Below are 22309 nucleotides of genomic sequence, written 5' to 3' on the forward strand. Positions count from 1 at the left end.
TGTATGGGAATTGATAATAGATCTATGACTATAGCATATGGGCGTTGCAAGAAGTGCATTGGAAGTGCATTTAACCATGCAGCTGGTGTCCGTTGAAATGCGTCTATCAGCACGTGAATCGAAGTGTTTAATTAGTAGGACTCCACAAATGCTTCATAATTCATTTGTAAAATATCATGTTTCCAAGAGAGTTGGTTAATCTTGACGCTTTACGAATAAACTAGATGTACTGTCAAATGTCAATTCAAAGAATTATTTTTTAGAGACTACACCAGGAAATTTGCGAACCAGGAGCATATTCCTGCTGACCATTCGACTTACCGCGACCAACGCGACAGCTGACCGTCGGTCGGTCGGTCGCTTGGCCCACAGCAGAAATAGGCCCTGCCGACGGTGACGGCTCCGGGGGTCGCAGCGGCAGTGCAGCCTCAGAGCCCGTGATATACAGACCAACACACCGACAGGCGCATATAGAGACTCCCGGGCGAGAACCTCCAGAGGGTCACTGAGAGCGAGAATCACAAGCGAAGGGATTCAGCTATATCAACACACGACTGAGAGTTTCCGGTATCAAACCGTCAGAAGCTGCAGAGTCGTTCCAGTTGCGCCAACGCGCTCATTTTCGTCTGTCGGGCCTTCAAACCAAACAGTCCGCCTGCGCTTGTCTCTCAGACCGTCAGCTCAGACTCTCTGTTCGGTCTCCCAGTGCACTAGCTTCTCAGCTCGGTAGCCGTCTCATTGCGCCGTCATGACGCTCGGTGACGATCCCATGATCTCAGTCGACTTCGAGGTGTTCGGCCACGTGCAAGGTAAGTAGATATTGACCTAAGTGTCTGGTTTGTATTGTGTGTATTACGTCTTTGTGATTTGTACGATAATAGAGACAAACAAGCAATTAGCGAACATCAATACCTGTGTGCCGCTACGGCCGAAATAGGGTGGCGGATTGGCGGTACCAACCTTTTGATATGCTGGTCCATCCCATCGGAGTGTTTTTCCGTTTCTCAGCGCATTAGTCCGTCGCGTCAGTATATTGGTCCATTCTGGCGGTATGTTGGTCCGTCCATCAGTATGTTTGTCTATACTCCGTCAGTATTTTGATCCACTCCGTCAGGCGCCAATGTTGATCCACCATGTCAGTATGTTTGTCCTTCCCGTCAGTATTTTGATCCACTCCGCCAATGTTGATCCACCATGTCAGTATGTTTGTTCGTCCCGTCAGTATGTTGGTTCTGTCTGTCAGTGTGATGGTCCAGATCCGTCAGTGTCTGTTGGTCCTCTTGCCAGTATGTTGGTCCTGTCGTCGTATTGGCCTATCCGTATGTGCCAGGACTTCCCGGTTCGTCAGCTCTCCCCCGACAGCAGTCGTCGTGCGGCGGTGGCGGAGCGATTTCTCGTTTATCACTCACGGCGCGTTACCATCGCCAGCCGCCCGCCGCCCGCCGAGGCGTGTCCGACCCGCCCTCTACGACCCGCCCTCTCCTCCCCTCCTCTCTCCCTCTCCCCTCTCCTCCCTTCCTTCCCATAGCCCTCTCAGCATCCCCACTTTGTCCCTCCCCCTGGATCATCTCTCACGGATCCATGCGGGCGACAAGTATAGCAGAAAAACGGACAGAAAATGTTTGTTTCGCGCACACGGCGACGCTTGGTTGAGTCTCAAAATTAGCGCAAGCCAAATGCTCTTAGTCTTCTCATCCCCATTTTAGGACTGCTAACCCAGATATACGAGCATGACAAAAGGAAAGCTCATTATGGACGGATTTGATTTTGAAGCCGATACTTTCTGTGCATTTACATACTCATGCGATCTGTTGGTATAATAGGATGAGAAATGCGAGTAGGTACTGAAAGTTTCGTCGCGATCGGCCGCTTTTTACGCGAGTTATTCGCGAAAAACCATGGGGGGGGATCCATCCGACCCCCCCCCCCTACACATGCGAGGGATAATACCAGCTTAACTCGGCAGCGCGGGATCGGATTTATCGAACTGTTATAAAAAAGTCTCGATTTAACAGTTTCATTGCAAAAAAGGAGTTAAAATGAAGAGCAGTAACAAAACGTAAAAACATATCTATTACCAATATTCCTATCTGAGCTTCAAATCTTCACCACCCCGGGAACGACAGCTTATATCAACTCATTAGCTCGGCCATTCGGGACTGGTGTCCGTGCCAAGTTAGTCGTCAACTATGACAGAATCACAACACGCTGCTGAGGAGCGAATGACGTCATCGGCTCTGTCGGACAGACGGCCAGCGCTCCTCGGAGATCTAAATAACCCGATATCACGAGGTCTTTGGATGAGACTGTAAGAAGTTCAGAACTGTAGCGACGTGGTTGACATATCTAATTCGGTTCCCAGGTAAAAAGCGTTGTAGTTTATCCGTTGAGAGAGATATGTTTCAAAGAGTTTTAAAGAGAGATTTAAGCCCTCTACCAAAGAGATGCAAAAAACATCGGTGCAAGAGATGCAGAGATTCTTTCGGTAAATTAACCCGCGCCCTGGTGGGGTCTGTTTATAACGCGACCTGGTGGGGGGGGGGGGGCTATTTTTTGCCCCCCCTCGTATCTCCGAAACTACTGGACGGATCTGCAAAATTCAAACGGCGTTCGAAAGGCCTGTCAAATTTGTCGAGGGAAACCAAATTTCATTGACCTCGGGGTCACCGATGACGTCACAGGTCAGGTCAAAGATGAAATGTTTCACCGTTCACGGGTCTTCTAGGGAATGCGCTATAACACCGAGGAAAACGTATTTTGTCGGGAATCAGCGATAGGGCGTCAGTTGCCTAGTAGATATGTTGCTGTTAGAGGTCACTGGTCATACCAGGTCAGGTCACAGGTCAGGTCACCAAAGGTCACCAAGGGTCACCACATGAACCCAACTTTACTAAGGTTATGCGATGCATGTTTTATGGCCAGTTTTTCATTTCCAACTCAATGGTGTTGGTTATAAGACCATCAGGTACGGTTTAGGTCACTTTCTGGTGGAGGTCAGGTCAAGGTCAGGTCAAAAAAGGTCAAATTTCAAAGTTGATATTTTTGCATAAAATGGGTATTGATTCGATGCAGCTCGTCACGGGGAGTCTAATGGTGGTCTTTGTTTTGCGCTACGAGGTCTAGAATTGCTGAAAATTGAGTTTGAAAATTTGACGTCATCAATTTTGAACAGTTTTTTCGCTATAACTTGGCCAAAAAAAGAGGTATCGATCTCAAATTTGGTATGTAGATAGAAGGCGGTAAGGACTATCACATATATTCCGGTTTTTTCGAAATTCAAAAAACTTTTTGGATTTTTTGGCTATTATATTCAAAAAATCTATTTTTTGATTTTTGGGGGTCAAAATCCAAAAATTTCAAAAATCCGAGATAGCAGTTTTGTAGCCCTGTCCATTCTACAGCTTTTATGTCTGTATCATTTTTCTGTATTTGCAAAGCTACAGGCCTGACAGCTCTTCCCGCGAAACCCTTTTTTGGGTCGAAAACGGCAGAACATGACGTCACTCTGACGTCATTTCCAGCCAACCTATCATAGCCTTTGGAAAAATTTTTGGTCACAATGTGTAAAATTGATGTCCGGGAGGGTACTGAAAGTTTGGTGACGATCGGCGCAGTGGTTCTGGAGATATATCGAAAAGTCTGGAGGGGGGGCAAAAAATAGCCCCCCCCACCAGGGCGCGGGTTAAGTCCCAATTTTACTTGGAGACTTTCCAAAATATCAGCGTGGATCTATGGAATACGAAATTTTCATCAGGAATTGTGAGTCTTCCTGATTTTCCTGTGCAAATTGTATTGATAGGAAACATTTACGTAAGATTTTGTTTTTGCTAAAGGAAGGTGCTGGAAGAAACATGATTTTCCTTCACGGTTTTCTTATGCCTTGTAAGAAATGGTGTAATGACAACGTAACTGTTCCCGGATTGGCAGCAAGTTCTGCTTAGCCGACACTTCCGACCTCACTCATGCCACACATTCTCAGCACATTCGAGTCTGTATCAATTCGGAGAGCGAAACTGGAGCCCTGTCATGCACCGAAGCTTCAGCATGATCTACAAATGCCCATTATTCCTGATCACACCATATTTTCTCCGCTCTGGACAAAGCCCTGCCTCGTATTCAGTGTGTGCCTGTCGTATGGAATGTTGAGAGAATTTCTGACGCTGAGATCTGAAGCAGCGGGCAGCTAAACCTTTGATCAACACACTGCACGCCCTCGATTGGGGAAAGGCCGGCCCGTTTAAAACGCACTGCGCTGGCGCTCTCTAATGGCTGTCGAAGGTGGCGCATTCAGAAGTCCCGACTCTGAGCTAATCAAGTTAAAAAGCCCTTTCACTTAGCGAGTCCAAGCTTTTGTGTTAATGCACTTTACAGCACCTTCGCTTGTGGAACTTCAGATTGAGGATCCTCGAAAAATGTCGGAACGGGAAAATGACGCATCGATGTTTCAGAGACAAAAATCTCAGTCAGCTGTTATCACTTTTGATCAACATGTCTATGTAAATAATCGGGTACCTACATTGTAAAACTAGCCTGCTAGATGTCAACTATTTGTATTTGTATTAACAGACTAATAACTATTAACTAATAACAGACAAGACGATTCCCCACTTGGTAAATCTCTGAACGCACTGTACTTCTCTGACATCTCATCCCAACCGTTTCCTGTTTTTGTATTATTTTTTGGCGATCTCCAAGGACACTTCTGGACCCGGAACGTATCAGGCCGGCGCCAGTTGGCCGGAGCACCCGCCGGTCTATTGTGCCGCGCCTGTGTCGCTGTCCTGTCGGCGACAGAGCTGGTGGCTGCTTGGCTGGCGCGTGCTCTGCATAATCAGGGAGTCTGGCGTCAGGCCAGAGCGTCAGGTCAGGTCCCCTGCGGTGGCGGTGGACAGCGGGTCAGGAGTTAGTGGACAGCGGATGAGGGTCGGTGGACAACGGGTCAGGAGGAGCAGTGGACCAGGGTTAGTGGACAATGGATGACGGTCGGTGGACGAGAGGTCGGGGGGGGGGGGGGGCAGTGGACCAGGGTTAGTGTACAACGGGTGGTGGACAGCGGGTTAGGCTAGGGACAGTGGATGGTGGACACATGGATAGTGGACAATGTATGTGTCAGGAGAAGCAGTGGACCAGGGCTGGTAGACAGCGGGTTGTGGACACTGGACAGTGGACCACAGTCAGTAGGGCGGGTCATCCGAGAACTTTTTTCGAGGACACAAAATGAAGACCGAAATTCCTACGGAGCATGTCACAAGAAGACTGTGTGAATTTTTTCAATTTTTTTGGTTGAGGTTGCGGGTCGCCGCAGCCAATTGATCAACCGGGTTTTTCGCTACATTTTCACTGCACGCGAGTTTTGAGCACAAATATCATGTAATTAATTATTTTCAAATATATACCTTGAAACTTCAGCTATTCCTCAACCTATTCTGTAAGTCTGTTGGCTGTATCTCTCTAACTGTGGCCATGGTGCCATGCTCTCTGTATCGGTTTTCCGCAACTCGATCGCAGCGCCATCTCTTGAGAGGACTGTTAACCTTGCGTCGGTCGAGACAGTATGCATTCTGCTGATGCGATCTTAGGACGCTGATGAAAAAACGTGAGGCACAGGAGCGTATATAGCGTGAAAGCTGTCAATTGCAATTAAATTAGCCATGAAATTTACATATTAGGGGTTCACCTGACTTTAGCACAGCCATTAATCGCCAAGTGCGATAGTGTCCGCTGGACCTATTAGTCATTTAATTCTGCGCTGAGACTTCAGCAGCATTATTTTCAGTTTTGGCTTCGATTTCTTGCATGTAAATTTAACCTTTTTTAATGCAAACCTAGTGTTAGAACTGAACAGTAGCAGCTCAATTGCAGAATAAGTACTAAGTTAGCCCGGCTTCATCTGACAGCAGACTGAGGATGAGTTGCGAGGTATCCTGCTGATCGGCGATCCGCGTATCATATCACTGCCCGAGTCGCGCGTTCTCATCGGACCATCAGATCCCATTTTGATGACCTATTGGGGCTGGGCCACCGCAACAAGCAGTGGAGCATCGAGCTTTGAGGGAAACTGACCTCATAATAACCGCAGTAGTAGCTGCTAAGCGGTCGCCGGCGCAATTTGTGATCCCAATCATGTGACATTGTTGCAGTTAGTGGAAAGGAGCCTCCATGTCGAAACGGAACTAATGCCGCGTGGTGGTCCTCGGTGACACTTCACATTCTGTTCTCGGATAGGCAAGTGATTACAAAGGAAATGCCCTTCTGCATTTTACGTGCATAAGGATGCGTCGTTTATCATGATAAATAGGATAGCCGTGCTGGATCATCGGCTAGGACGAGCCTGCTGGACGAGCATATTGCTTCAGTAAATGAGCCGGTAGTCAGTGCTTATTCTATTTTACACCAAAATCAGACAAGGGCCAAATTATTAAACAAGTTTACAAGACTTGTGGAAAAGCCACTGGACTAAAGCCGCGCCGATCAGTGGACCATTTACTAAGAGTGCCTGTGCATCGAGCAGGAACCGTTCGTGCCGTTTCGGGCAACGCCATGCAGTCCAGATCAGAGAACACTTCTGAACAGCCCGGAAGCAGACTTCACCTCTTGACAAATCCTGAGGTAGCTGTCAGTAAGGAAGCTTGAGCCCTTGAATTTGGTAAAATGGCTTACGTTGGCAGCTTGCAAGTTACGTATTCCGTCGCGATCGCCCATCATACAACATATATTGACCAGCTTCGAACTATCACCGAGTTCAATGTAGTTCACTATGTCCCAATGTGGTCCGAAATTACGGAGTAAACATTGCAGAGACGGATTACTCCAAAGCATCCCGCTATTGCGAGACCTCTCAGCTCATCGGTCTGTGTCATTTGCCCAGTGATCGACAGGAATAAGTACCGGGCTCACTACAGGAAACTTTTTTGGACTGCCACTAGCCGATACAGACAGCCAGCAAACAGTGCATACGCTGCGATGCTTGCTGAACTAAGGAATGGTGATAAAAAGACTCGAGACACTTACGGCAAAAAAGTATAACCCGCGAGTTGCTGGGGGGGGGCGTTAAACGCCCCCACTTTTTTCGCCGGGCCATAGCATAAAAACGGCGCGCCGCAGGCGCGCCAAATTTTGGGTACCTGTAGGGAATTGATTGAAGTTTATTGTGACAAAGTTTCAAAAAAATCGGTCGGAAAATTTTTGAGATATCGAGGTTTTAGTGACGTCATGATTTCTGAGTTTTCGACCAAAAACGGCATATGTTCAAAAAATCATATAAAATCACAAAATAGACATACATACATGCCGTAAACGCCATTAGACTGCCAATACCATGATCAATCAAATGGCTATCTTCGATTATTGATTATCGTTCCGCATTTTGCAAAATCTTGAACTGAATCTTGGCAATTTTTCGTGACTACTTCACGACCATGATACATGAATTTCTTAAATTGAAGTTTTTGAGCCAAACACGTACACATATGATAAAATGAATGTCACCATCGTGTTCTACGCCCCAAATTACCTATAAAACATGTGTCACAAGCTGCGAATATCAGTTTTGATTTTCGGGGATATGTGCCTACCCGGTTGACCTGACCTTGACCCTGACCTATGCTTGACTGACCCCTATATGGAGCTGACACTCTTGTAGGTCTTATAGGGTGGATTGTGCACCGTTTTGACAGAGTTTATGGCGAGAGGCGCCCATTGTGAAGTCCTGAATTCCATGCTACTGAAAGACCGATTTCAGGTGTTTGACCTGACCTTGACCCGACCTGTGACCTCAAAATTCAACTTTAAAGTACTCATCTGAAGCGTCTCGTCACGCTCTTTCGTTTGCCGCCTCGTGCGTTTCGCTGCGCCTATTGGTTCTCGAGTTATCGGCTGGGGGCGTTTAACGCCCCCCCCCAGCAAACGGTGGGTGGCGAAATACCCCAGCAACTGCCGGGATAAGAAGTGAATGAGGCAGGAGACAAAGATATGCGATTCTATCAGCATTTTGCAATAAACAAGTCATGCACTACATGCAGCTCATAGATCGGTCCAAAGAACGCGTTACAGAGTCACCAATAGCAATCTCGCTGGAAGAGGGTGACCTTCGACCCACTGCTTAACAAATTAATTTCGATCCGGTGCATACCCATAACCCATACTCACTACTCAGGCAGTGGAACGAGCCGTCCGGTTCCTAACTTAGGCAGCATACGTTGCTGTTATTAAGAGAGCACGTCTCGGTTACATCACGTGTGCCATCAGGACGCAATGCAACGCTCTCATGCCGGCGTTTGAATCAATTATCGAAGTGTGATTTTCTGTCCTAGGACGGTTAGGTGGCTGGCTACATTGCATTCAAAAATGAACATACGGTTTGGACTGATGTTATCTGTCTGCAAAACTTAATTTAACTGATAAACATATATCAAAGTTAAGCATCTCGCTGTTTTCTTGGCGAAATCACATAGCTTCCGGAGCAACTTAGTATATGGATCGAATGGGTACAACTCACCTAGTGTCAAATAAGGAACACCAGACACTTAGGAACACCAAAGAACACCATATACCCGACGTGGCAGCGGCAATATACCCTGGCAGCGGCTGCGTCAGCTTTTAACGGTCGGAAAGCCGTTAAAACCAATGTTATGCCAAACTCGCTCAATAGATGGCGCTGGTTTCGTTGCGCTCAGATCGCCGATGCTAATCGCTATTCTGAGCACGATTCTGCCACTGGGGTTTCCAAACTTTGTGAAGAGGTGGGGGTAAGCATGTAGAACTAGGAAAGTGGTAAATATAGTATCTTTCTCGATTTTTTCCTACTAAATTTTGCAAACAACGAGAAAAATTAGCAAAAGTGGTCTCGAAAAACCGTGGACGGCGCGCCCAGTTCCTTTTCAAAAATTCGCAAAAAATATGTTTTACCGTTTTATGGATCAGCCCGTAGGAAAATCGCTCTTCACTTGAAAACTTTTTTCATCGACCCGCCCTAACAGTCAGTGAATCAGGCTGATGCTGTGCCGCATTGCTTCTGTGCTGGGCGGCACAGCATACCTGACAGGGAACCAGAGCTAGCATGCCTATCTGCGCCGGCCAGGACCGGTTCCTTTATTGTAGAAAAGTGGATAGCCTCTTGGGAACGTAATTCACTACCCTAAAATAGCAAGATTCCGAAATCAACTTAACTAAGCCACGGAACAAAACATATGATAGCGTAGCTTTCCCAATCATCGTAAACATTTGAAACAAAATGCTACTTCTACGGATCAGCTGTGCTGACTGCTGCTAGAGGCATATTTGTATTTCTACGCTTCGTTCGAGCTCGCAAAGGCGTTGTTGTGATTATGGGTCTATGTATTGTGCACTCCAACAATGCCTTTGGGTGAGGAAAAGCCCACAATACATAGCCGAAGACGAGGGTATGTACATTGCACAACGCATCAAGCATGTACGCGAAGCTGCACAATTACACGAATGATAAAATACAGTCGCGTCGGTGGCGGAGGGGAGGTGGATGGCGAAAAGCAGGAAGCGCCGCGCTCAGCCCACGGCTCAGTGGCTGACTGCTCTCGGCGGCGCTGCGAGCGCGAATGACCCGGGCTCGGGTCATGCGGACCTGACGAGCGGGCGGTATGACGCAATCACATGGGCGGCGCTCGCCCTCACCGCGGAGAAAAAACATTATCAGTTGACTTATAATGTTACATTTCTACGCTTCGTTCGAGCTCGCAAAGGCGTTGTTGTGATTATGGGTCTATGTATTGTGCACTCCAACAATGCCTTTGGGTGAGGAAAAGCCCATTACCCCCACGAACCCGAGAACGATGCGTAGGCAGGTAAGCTTAGCAAAATTAAGTGCAGATAAAAATTTGCATAAAAGTAAAACAAATGCATTCACCCGGCGCATGTCCGGCACACAACATACAATAGCCGCAAACGGTAACTGAGGAGCGCGTGAGACGCAGCTCGCTTCAACACCAGCACATGGTCCGCAACACACGCAGCGTGCTTGCAAATTAGCAAAACTACATCTGCTGCATACACGGAAGCCCCAGCGAGTTACATTACGTTGAGAGTAATGCGCTGCTATAGCACGGGGGAGATCGGCAGAACAGGGACTACAGAAAATTCGTGTCGCGAATTTCGGCTGGCGTAACTGGCACCAAACTTGGACCAGCGCGCAGCTGCATGAGCGGTGTAGCGGCGTAACTGGCACCAATCTTGGACCAGCGCACGGCTGAGCATTACAACGAAAAATCGGCCGGCGTAACTGGCACCTTTCTTGGACCAGCGCACGGCTGAGCAGTGTAGCGGCGAGACTGGCACCTTTCTTGGACCAGCGTACGGCTGAGCAGTGCAATGAAAAATCGGCCGGCGAAACTGGCACCAATCTTGGACCAGCGCACGGCTGAGCAGTGCAACGAAAAATCGGCCGGCGTAACTGGCACCAATCTTGGACCAGCGCACGGCTGAGCAGTGTAGCGGCGAGACTGGCACCTTTCTTGGACCAGCGTACGGCTGAGCAGTGCAATGAAAAATCGGCCGGCGAAACTGGCACCAATCTTGGACCAGCGCACGGCTGAGCAGTGCAACGAAAAATCGGCCAGCGTAACTGGCACCAGCGCACAGCTGAGCAGTGCAACGAAAAATCGGCCGGCGTAACTGGCACCAATCTTGGACCAGCGCACGGCTGAACAGTGCAAAGAGAAAGTTCGGCTGGCGGAACTGGCAACCTTTCCTTTCGGACCAGTGCACGGCAAGAGAGCCAGGAGAATCACTTACATGAATCCTCTGGCCAAACTGGCACAACGACCAACGCTCAATGGAGCATGGCGACTAACACGCACCGGAAAGAGAGCACGGGAAGAAGCACGGAATACTACAACTGCGTCGTGGCCAGGACTCTATGGCACTGCAAGTGCACCAGTATGTTCCTGTAGCCCGCAACGGACCATTTCGCCGCGACGGAGAGGGGCAAAAAAAAAAAAACAGCGTGAAAATGGCATGGAACGTTGAGCAATTTGAACGAAACATGGTGACTTGCCGGCGAGCGTTACATAGCTGTCCCAGTTCTAGCAAAAGCATCGCAGTACGCAAAACTCTGCTTGGCCAAAGGTTGTCAACATTTGTGACGCTGACTAGAAACAGGCTGTCAGAAGCCGACTCCCGAGGAAAGTTCTGCTCCTTTCAGACAGCGTGATAGGCTCGTGTCGTAGCAGGAGCCAGCGCCACTGCCATGAACACTTCTATGGATTACGGGGACGTGGTAGCCCCAGTCCCATGGCCTGGGCAAAAAGGACCAACATCATCGGCCATGCCCTGAGATCCAAACGTGCTGTCTTTCTGACCGCCATGCGATGGTACGGACGGAACGTGCCTTGGTGCAGATCATACGTTCGGCGTAGGAAAACACTCCCAAGGCCGATCCACCCACGCACGCAAGTTATGAAACCAATGTAAGATTTGAACGTCGCGATAGGGGAGATTTTTAAGCGTTAATAGCGAGCCTAATCCGTCCTACCCCGGTGATCACACTGGAGCTTCACTTTCTGCCCGCTGGACGCACTCATGCTGATGTATCTACAGTACTCATTAAGAACTTGGAATGTAAAACATTCTTTACGTGGGAATGTGAGGATACGGTAGGGCTCCTTTGCCTTGCTAGAGCAAAAAGGAACGAAAAGCAGGAAGCGCCGCGCTCAGCCCACGGCTCAGTGGCTGACTGCTCTCGGCGGCGCTGCGAGCGCGAATGACCCGGGCTCGGGTCATGCGGACCTGACGAGCGGGCGGTATGACGCAATCACATGGGCGGCGCTCGCCCTCACCGCGGAGAAAAAACATTATCAGTTGACTTATAATGTTACATTTATCTTTTGTCGTGCAGTTTCAGTATCCCTGTAACACATTTGTCAGTTGAAAACGGCCACCAGCTCGGCTGGAGTTCCAATAAATCTAGCCGTCCACAGCGGAAGATAAATGTTCAGCCAACAAACGACAGTAGGAAATAAGCTATCGAGTATCGACTGTTCTATATCGGTGCCAGCCAAGCGGCGGGAAACACTCGACAACCCGCAGACTCCTCAGACTCCTACCAACTACATCAATGCATTGTCCAGGCTCATACAACTGATCGCCGAAAACATCTCACTTTTTATGCACGCTATGACAATCGCCGAATGTTGATGGCCTTATTACTATGCATTGGTCAGTATTTCGGGAGTGTATGCAGAGCGCTCAGAGTGCCCTCGAGTATGGCGGAGTGTCCAGTGGTAAGTACATATGGACGGATCGATGTGCCACACGGCCACTCATCTCGACACGCCAGCCGCCACTATAGCGACAGAAAGCAAACACGACGCATTCTCCCAGCAGGGACACCACTGTCCACTGCTAACGTTATTACTTATGTGAGTAATGCCTCGTCTGACGGACTAACTGAGAGTGAGAGGTGGTGACATCCTCGGATGGAGTCAGGCCATCTTGGACTTCTTGATTTATCCTTTAGCAAAGTAAAGACAGAACAGATTATAAGACGGTATTTTGTCAGGCATATGCCTAACAGACTCGTAGGGTCGTGGCTCCCGTTCCCAAAATTTGTGATTTTTTTTTCAACAGCAACAAAAAAAAGAGGCGACATCGCCTTGGCCCTATATAGGTACCCTCACATTGATAAATTTTACACCTACCCTGAAAATTTCATGACCCTGACCCAAATGACCTTTGACCTGTGACCTCTTTTCCGAGACCATGTTTGGCCGGAATCGCGATTCTGCGTATGTCGGCTCGCATTAGCCGCGCGTTGGCAAGCTTTTCGTGGTTTCAAACGTTCAAACATGTGATTTGATGTTGCTTCCATGCATCAGGGTGGGTGTCAAGGTCACCTGAAGGTCAGGTCAGGTCATTGACCTTTGGTGACCTCGGGTGACCTCGGTTCACTTTTTTCGAGCTGTGCATGTTTCTAGGCCAGTTTTTGGAGCTGAATTCGAATCTAGCAACCATTTGAAGATTTACGAAGTAGTTTTGGTGCCTTCGTAACATGTTACGAAGCTGTCAGAGGCGGTTGACACGTACTACGAATACCCGTCACGACGCCTACTGGTTGACCTGACCTGACCTGACCCGACCTGGTCTAAATGCTTAAAGACATCATCTGTGATCAAAACTAACACGATATTCGTGATCAGCACCCCGAAAAACCCCCTAGCAGCCACCCTTTACGACTTTCTAACAGGTCCCGATTTTCCCGACTTTGGGTCATTGACGTGACCTGGAAGGTCAACCAATGATCTAAGACCTTAAAATTGGGTATCATCGGCTTCCTCTCGTCACGGGCAACACGCTCGTTTTTTTCCGCGAAGCTCTAGCTCGATCAGGGGCCAAACGGCAAGGGGGGGGGGTCCAACCGACCCCCCCCCCCTACACATTAGAAGCTGGCAAACGCCGCACGCCTGCGAGGGTTATAACCATCGAAACTATTGTACTTTCGATACTTTCGATACTTTCGACTAAAATCGAGCAACGTCTTACGGGCGAGAAAAATTATCAAGATTTGTTTCTAAACTCTTCTGTTAAAATGCATTATTACAAATTGTTCGAATGTGATTGTTGTAAAAAAAAAAACGTTTTGATTTAGAGCAAACGTAACGTCTATTTGTCCGAGTGATCATCTAAAGTGGAATTTCAGGACAATCGCGCATCTTTTTAGGGAAGGAAACTGGGGCTTCTCAGCAGGGCTGCGGAGTCGATAGATTTTCGGCGACTCCGACTCCGACTCCGGCTTTCAAAAACCAGCTCCGACTCCGACTCCGACTCCGGGCAGAATTGTCGACTCCGACCGACTCCAACTCCCGACTCCGACTCCGCAGACCTAGCAGGGCTGCGGAGTCGACAGATTTTCGGTGACTCCGACTCCGACTCCGGCTCGGGTTTCTAAAATCGACTCCGACTCCGACTCCGACTCCGGTCACTACTGTCGACTCCGACCGACTCCGACTCCGCAGCCCTGCTTCTCAGTGTAAGTAGGTAGTGTTTCATTCTGCATTCACTTGTATACCGTTGGCAAGCAACCAAATTCCTTCCATTCAAAATCGTCAGATGCCTGAAAAAATCGCCACCACGCCGTTGGACCCAGATTATCAGACCTTGAGAGATATCCACTGGTACCAGATGGGTCGTCGGCTGCCAGACACAGAAGTAGCTACTCCGCGGGCGGGCAGGCGGCCCAGGACGACCCGCTTATCGTGATAGCCTGATGGAGCCGTCCCCCGCGGCGCCGTCCCGGCCATTACGGTCAGCGCTGGCCTCAGCTGGTGTAGATGGATGAATATCGCCCGCGGCACGGTCAGGTCACACACGCCCTCTTCCGGTATGCGGTGGATTCGTGCCCTTCCTGTCCCGGTGACCCGCGGTGGGCTACCTTCCAGACGGGTTGGGCGAGGGAACGGGGAGTGATTGGTCAATGGTCATTTGGCGGTCGGTCAGGGCTGGCAGCTGTGACCTACTGCCAGTCCCTGACCCAATTTCGGCACCAGCTGCTGCTGATGTGCTACGCTAATAGATGCTGACGTGATTTGAGCTTGCAGGAAACGAAGTTTGACCGCACTGACAATAATTTTAACAAGTTTGTCAAGGTTGTCTTCACATAAATTTTTGCTCACATAGTTTCACATCGTTTCATTGGCAGGTTGTGGCTACGTGAAGTTTCTGAAGGAGAAGTGTGACGAACTCGGCGCGACTGGCTGGGTAAAGAACACCAAACAGGGCACCATCTGCGGCAAACTGCAGGCGCGCAAATCGCAGGTGGACGAAATGTGAGTGGGGGCTCACCTTAGACGAGCGGGGAATAGTTGGTGTTAATGTCATTAGGTATAATCTTGCTCTATTTAATATTCTTATGCAGCTATATACATATTCATAAATCAGGTTGGTGTTCAATGTCGTTTTTCCACAGAAAAAGCGGAATAACCTCTTTTAGGGGCTTATCACTGTTGCGAGGAAATAAGCTCAAACAATACCGTTCTTTGTCTGTTCACTGCACTATGGGGTTTTGATCTCTGTTATATGATGCAATATGCATTATTGTATGACATGGAGATTACAGCAGTAATCCCTGTTTCACCCAGTTATCATTTATCAATCGCCCACGCAAAGAAACTAATCGATTACCTATATAGGTATATGCAATATGCATGGGTCAGATGTCTAGCAAGTGGTTACAAGCCCGTCACAGATCGTACAATCTCTGTGGTATAGACACTAGACAGCTAAATGATCAGCTGGACCGAGTGCTCCAGAATTAACTACTCCCCCAGTCATTAACCCATTAACGAATAACACTCAACAGTGAAACATCCTGCTCCATTAGACTCCATCCGTTGTCCTGGAGCGACCCAGCCATTTGTGGCCGTGATCGTCCAACTTCTCTGATGATAGCACGATCGCCGGTCCGCCATCGGTCGAACAATGCCCTGCACCGACCGCGCCGGCTGGAGCGTGACGGGCGAACCGCTGAAACACTATCGCCGGGCGAGACCTGACCCCGGCTCAGTTTATGTGGATATCAGTGAAGTCGGCGAGCAGCCGTGTCGGAAGAGAGAGAGAGAGAGAGAGAGAGAGAGAGAGAGAGAGAGAGAGAGAGAGAGAGAGAGAGAGAGAGAGAGAGAGAGAGAGAGAGAGAGAGAGAGAAAGAGAGAGAAAGAGAGAGAAACAGAGAGGGAGAGAGAGAGAGAGAGAGAGGAGAGAGAGAGAAACAGAGAGGGAGAGAGAGAGAGAGAGAGAGAGAGAGAGAGAGAGAGAGAGAGAGAGAGAGAGAGAGAGAGAGAGAGAGAGAGAGAGAGAGAGAGGGGGCAGTTTCATACCGGGTGCTTGTTTCATCATATCCTCCCGGCCTGTCCAGGGAAATGCTTATGACGTACCTCTTCCCTTGTGTATGAGTTTACGATGCATGGTGGAGCCATATAAAAGTTGACCCACTTTCAGGGTAATTCGAGGGATATTGAAGCTATAACTTCAATAGCCTGTCATTGTTGATCGAGTTATTTATTCAGGGAGTCGTAAAGGCCGATCATAGCTACGTTATGGCATAATGTCTTCCGCTCCTCATAATTTCCAGGGGAAGTAAACGTCACACGGGCCTAGTAAAAGCAAACTTTCTCTTGTCGCTTTACATTTCGAAGCGCAGATTTCAGCAATTTATCATTACACGGTAGATACAAGCTGAGAAGCCACCTAGCACAACTGGACAATCTTCACAACAGTATCATTCCAACTCCTCCAAATTATAACGGAACTAATTGAGAAACGGCTGTCATTTCGCGCTGCCGTTGCAACGATGAAGCAATTTCCTCCCGAGCCCCGAAGCGGTGCGCCGACTCACTAATTAGTATGCAATCTGCGAATGACCTTCGCCTTCGACCGACGGCCGGTGGCCGGTCGAGACCCTGCCCTGCCCCTTGGGACCAACTCCGGACTGCAGCAGCTTGCTGCGACCACTGGCCACCGCTCACGGAAACGACCAGCATCTGGCGCGGCGCGAGTGACATCGATCAGCGCTGTCTATTATCTGCAGCCGGCGCCAATCGACAGTGTTGTATTAGCGGCGCCACGAGCGGCGCTTCTGGTTCCGGAAACGGCCGGAAACGCACCGGAAACGCACCGAAAACAGGCCCTGGGCTGGAGCTGCCGCGCTCGTTACCGCACCGTCGCCTTTGAGAAACAAACCATATGCCGTGTTGTAGAAAAAGGGCAGTGCTGTTGAAATATGCACGATTTAGACTGTCTCTATGGAATACGAAACGTGATCATCAGCTGTCCACTATCGTAAAGGCGAGATACAAGGGCGCCGTCTATTTAGCAAGAAATAGAAGAGATATGTAGACGAGATATGGGAGGAGGATTTCTGTCAGACTGGCTGCTAACAAATCGGATCAGAATAGGGTTGTTGGCGTTATATACGAGATGCCAGCGATGTCTGAGGCTGATTGAGGTGTGATATGCTTTGGATGAGATGACGATCTTCCATCCTGCTGTCTGGATAAAGCCAGACCAAATCTACTAAGGCTGAATATTTTCGTCGAAACTTTTCCTTTTCTTTTGGCATGGAAGATAACTTATATCCCAGCACTTTCTGCATACATTATTGAACACTCCAGCCCCCAGTCAGCCCAAGTTCAGGCCCTGGACCTGTGAGCACACACCAATAGTTCAACTACGGGTGAACACAGGCAGACGCCCGGCGCCTCTGAGCCGTGAAGGCCGGCGGTCCTGTCTGTCCTCCGCTCCCCGTGAGCAATGGTCGCAGCCGTTGGACAGCGGCCGGCGCCGGCGGAGGCGCGCTCACATTCCGTGGAGAGGTGCCAGCCCGGGGGCGGACGACGGACGACGCTCGGCTGACAGCGTCAAAATACTGACACCGCCGGACGCGCCCTCCCAGCTGAGAACGGACAGTGAACACGTGATGAGAAAAGTCATGTCAAAGAGTGGGAGAATCGAGTGAATGATAGTGGAAAAGGGCTAAAACGATGTTTGTGGCAACTTGAATGTAGGACATACCTAAATATCTAATATTGGCTGACTCATCTCAGCAAAAAGGGTGTCGAGCTGAAAGCTTGCTTGGATTAATCATTCATCAGATCGTCAGCAACAGCGCGTATGCTTCGTCCAGGCTGGCAGCAGGCGATCTGGTGCCCTGCCAGGTATACTGTGCCGCCTAGCACAGAAGCAATGCGGCACAGCATCACTCTGGACAGAGCCGCTTATCGACCGTTCTTTTGCCAACTCAAGGAAGACAAACTTTCGGATCTGAGTAGAGTTTAGAGGAACATGAACTATAGTGAAAAGTCCAATAAACGCATAAGCTTTTGGCCTACATTCATGCCTCAATAGGGCTGCCACCGTTGTAGCGAAAGCCAAGGATACCTACATCCAATCCCAGACACTTACCTAATTGAAAATGCTGTATAATAGCACATTTGAAGCCAATGTAGTTCAAAAATGTATTTAACCTGCCATTGCAGCGTTAAAGCTGGTACGAATTTTATCTTGGATGCATATGCTGATGTATAATCCGCGCAGTTTACCTGTTTACCATCCTATCCATTTTTTTGTGTGTGTTCAAAAACATGCATTCATTCGGTGCGACGATAACCTTCAACAGCCAAAAGTGTGACGCTCGCTGATTCCTAACGGTCCTGACATTTCGTTCCGCTGCTTTGCTTTACAACTGCTGCGAATATTCGGCTCGGCGGTTGAAAGTCATTAATTTTGCCAGGATGACTGAAATTAATTGCGGACGGGCTGTTGCCAACTCGGCGAGATTTTCGCCCACATGACGTCAGCAGTTTGGCAAAGCTTGAGAGGAAGTTGAGTTACTTTATATTTTAGCTGGATGCTTTGCAAACAGAGAGTGGACAGATATGGCTGCGGAATTATGTAAAAAACAAGACGTGATCTTAAAGTATTACTTTGAGTGTTCGCTGGCCTTCTTGTAATTATACGCACCTAGTTATAAATCCAACCTTATACCTATAGGAAGTTGAACTTGCGCACATATGATATGGCAAGCATTGATAAATAGGAAATGAAAGTGTTCACCCCCGAATAAAATGCTTTGCTATTCTAATGGAAGGCAACATTTATTGACACACGTCTGATAAAGCACATACACATAAACACCTATAATTATTTGGCTTTATAGGTACATATGAATGTATGTCCTGTCAATCCTGTGCCATTGTCGTTCCATCGTGCCTTTTTTCAGTCCTATAGTGGATACCAAAAAGCACTTTGCGATTGGACAGTTCGGGTTTTAGTCCCGCTATACCAAAATATACCGCACTGGCATGCCGCTTCATTACTTAACTCACACATGGAACACAATAGCCGTTTTCACGACGGGGAATGAGATAAGAGAATAATCGGCTATAGGGAGGGAGAAGAAGTTGCGGTGGCGACCGAGAAGGTGCCGGGGTAAGGATATTATTGCAAACACGGCGAATTCGAGAGCTTCCGTAGATATCAGCCGTTTTCACGATGGCCATCTGGTACACATTTGGTGCACATCTGGTGCAAATTAGGTGCAGATTTGGTCAAATTAGGTTCATTGTAGCTATCAGCTACGGTTGCACTTATTGCTTATATGCCTACTTTGTCATATTATCAGAGAGCATCATCGATTAAAACACTGAAATTAATTAATAAAATGAAGGCACTTGCTGTAAAAGAGATTAGGTGCAGATTTGGTCAAATTAGGTGCATTCGCCGGATAGCCAACTCTTATCGCCGCTCCCTCTATCTTCCCGTTGATGTCTTAATCAGGTTCTTCAGCAATTCGAAACCTCTCTTCCCGTTCTCATTTCATTCTACTCTTTCGTCCCTCCTTTCCTCCAGCCTTTTCGTCAACACCGCCTATTCTAGTATTTTGGTAACTCTTATCGCTTACTTAAAGTCTTGACCTATTTATTTTCATTTTGCCTGCTTCATCCTTTCTCCTCAATCCTCATCCTTGAGCTTCCTCTTTTTGCTTCTCATCCTCCCTCTTCCCGCCGCCCCCATTCTCCCGTCATCCACCACCCCGTTCCCGTTCTCTCCACTGCCATTTGCGGTGCCGACACCGCACAAACAGCAGTCACGGTCGTGTTTGACCGCGCCAGAGGAGTGACCCGAATTCGGCCCGGGCCCGTATTGATCGAGAGGCCGCAGAGATGCCGACATCGTCTGGCCCCGCTCCGCCAACACATACTGATTACTCAGAGTCTATGCTCAGCATGACTGCTGATGATGGATTGAAAACTAAATGGTCACCAGCGGTAAATGTTCGACAACTTTTTAAATCGAATTTACGTTGTTATGCTAATTGTCAGGCCTCTTGAACTTCAAATCATTGGAGAGCAGAGGCATTTCACTAAAAGTTTAGTTTAAACGTATGCACCTGCACAGCTACCTTCGTTGACGCACAAATGATCGTAAATCAAAAGTTGCAATTTCTGGGTATTATTATAGGCGACACTTTAATCTAAAGGCATTCCATTCTCCCTGTTCTTTTTCTGTTGGCAGAGTTCAGTGGATGGAGAAGACGGGAAGCCCGGGATCTCAGCCGGAGCGGTGCGACGTCTCCAACACCATCTACCTGAATGCACAGGACTTCTCCAACTTCTCCGTCAGGTTTTAAAGCTGCCTAGAAGGCTGACCTGACCTGACCTGGACAGCGACCGTGCAGCTCCAAGGATGCGTCATGACCTGCGTGCTGACCTTTATGAGCTAGGGTGCTAAACGAGCATTTGTGCTAGGAATGCCTTCTTGTCAAGGTGCAAGAAGCATTTGTATCATGCAAGTTGCAATGGGTTGGGGAGAGGAGAGGAGCGGATTTGGCTCTTGAGGTGCTTTTCGATGTCGTGTGTGGTGTCAATTGTGTATGCAAAAGTTTGTCATGCGTGGCTCGAGCCTGGTTGTGTACTACCAGAAATGGATATACTGCCTTAAATTGCCAACAGAAGCACGCAAAAGGATCGGCTTTCAGTGTTATTGAGCGTAACTTGCAGCTCAGTCCCGGTGTGGAATGCTAAAAAGCCACGGAGCTATGTTGCATCTTGGTCGGTCAAGGAAACCACGGCAGTGATGTCACGTGACCTCACCGTCGAGCGTCGCTGACCGCTACTGGCTCTCTCGTCTCATGACCTTGGATATATCCGCCCGTGGCCAGCCCTGCAGCCGAGCTGGGATGACCTGGAACCCTCCCAACACCAACAGTGTCTGAAATGCATTCATTGAGGAAAAATCAGGAGAGCTGAAATTAAAACGGAGCTGTTTGATTACGTGTTTGTAAATAAATATGCCTGTGTATGGTAATGAGTGTGTGGGTTGTTTCAGATCAGCAAGCTCGGGTACCTTAAAATCGGGTATAAATCGCTGCGTCTCGTAACCGCGTACACTCAAGTGACCTCAGATGACCTTTCCTGATGTCCCTGTCAGTAGGTAACTGGCACCTGGGTCAGTACAGCTATGAGCCACAATCTGTCATAATCATGTACGAATCGGATGGGTTTGGCTCGTTTACGCGAAGCAGGACGCATTATTCAGCATCTTCACATAGGCTTGTGATGTTAACCCTCGCCGGCCGAGGGGGGAGCGGGTGCCGCCCCCCCCCATAGGGGTTTTTCGCGATAGCTCAGAACACGCTAGCGATAGAGAGCTGAAACTTGGCATACCTGACCTTTGATTCAAGCCGGATCTTATGACTATAAGTCAATGGGGAAAAATGAAAACTGCTATTCTGGCGCCGGGAAGATCTCCAACTATCTCAAGCACACAGAATCGTGATTTGATGCACTCCTTGCAAGGTTAGATGCGTCACTTTTGCAATGTTGACCTTGCGTGACGTCATTTATGACGTCATCAAGGTCATATTAGTTTTTCGTCAATAACTCTTGATCAAATTAAGCTAGCGATCGGAAAAGCCACCAATGGACTCAGGAAGACCTTTCGAATCGAATGATATGCGACATGACCTATTTCGACCAACTTCGTGACCTGGGGGTGCTGACCTGACCTTGACCTGAGGTCAACACCCTAAGTTGACCTGACCCGAACAAAAAGTATATCATTCGACGCGCCTGAGCGAGGCGAGCACGATGCTGCCAAAATCGGGGCTCTGCGGCCGTTTTTGCGAAGTTATTCACCAAAAACGGAACCGTACCTTGGGGCACTTGACCTGACCTCAGAGGTCACCGGTTGACCTAGGACCTTAAAATGGGGTACCAATCTCTGCGTCTCGTAACGGCGCACACGCTCGTTTTTTCCGCGACGCGCTAGCTCCATCAGTGGCGAAACAGCGAGGGGGGGTCGTACCCGACCCCCCCCCCCTCGGCCGGCGCGTATGTAGAAATAGGGGAGAGTGGGGTAAGATGCCCAGGGTGGGAAAGACGCCCCACCCCCTCTAGCGGCGAAACAAAGAATCGAACCTGGAAATTAATGTTCTTAGCGTAAAGCGGAAGCCTGCCTTGTAAACTGCACAAAAATTTGCGAAGCTCAGTTGGGCAACGGCTGGCTGGTGATTGCATGTTTTTTATTTGCTGCTTTCAAAAAAATATTTTGGTGTCAAAACATTGTAAATATCAAAGAAGGTAGATAATTTTTGCGTCCCTTGCTATATAGTCGTGATACATTAACATGCGTGTACTGCAGGGGCGGAGCTTCCTATTCACTTGGTGGGGCGGCTGCCCCACCAACTTGCCATTTTGCCCCACCAATAAGCGTTTTGCCCCACCAACTTAAGCCAATTCGCAAGACTAATTACTGCTTAGCAAACCAATGTTTTTCGCAACGAGGAGCT

At 48.6% G+C, this 22309-nt stretch overlaps 1 protein-coding gene across 1 annotated transcript; it reads left to right on the forward strand.

Annotated features, from left to right (window-relative positions):
• The first annotated feature begins 48 nt into the window (after positions 1–48).
• On the forward strand, positions 49–20826 carry LOC122364427 (acylphosphatase-2-like). Its single transcript, XM_043334783.1, has 3 exons — positions 49–809; positions 14666–14792; positions 20035–20826. The coding sequence occupies exons 1-3, from the start codon at positions 749–751 to the stop codon at positions 20147–20149; spliced, it is 303 nt and encodes a 100-aa protein (XP_043190718.1). The 5' UTR covers positions 49–748; the 3' UTR covers positions 20150–20826.
• Positions 20827–22309: the final 1483 nt, after the last annotated feature.

This window comes from Amphibalanus amphitrite, unplaced genomic scaffold, assembly GCF_019059575.1.
Source record: "Amphibalanus amphitrite isolate SeventyFive unplaced genomic scaffold, NRLGWU_Aamphi_draft 000676F_arrow, whole genome shotgun sequence".
NCBI classification, from domain to species: Eukaryota; Metazoa; Arthropoda; class Thecostraca; order Balanomorpha; family Balanidae; genus Amphibalanus; species Amphibalanus amphitrite.

Bases quoted from the DNA above. Each gene is read 5' to 3' on its own strand.
- LOC122364427 (XM_043334783.1), top strand. From the start codon at position 749: ATGACGCTCGGTGACGATCCCATGATCTCAGTCGACTTCGAGGTGTTC. The intron at 810-14,665 runs GTAAGTAGATAT...TTTCATTGGCAG, and splicing joins GGTGTTCGGCCACGTGCAAG to GTTGTGGCTACGTGAAGTTT. The intron at 14,793-20,034 runs GTGAGTGGGGGC...TTCTGTTGGCAG, and splicing joins AAATCGCAGGTGGACGAAAT to AGTTCAGTGGATGGAGAAGA.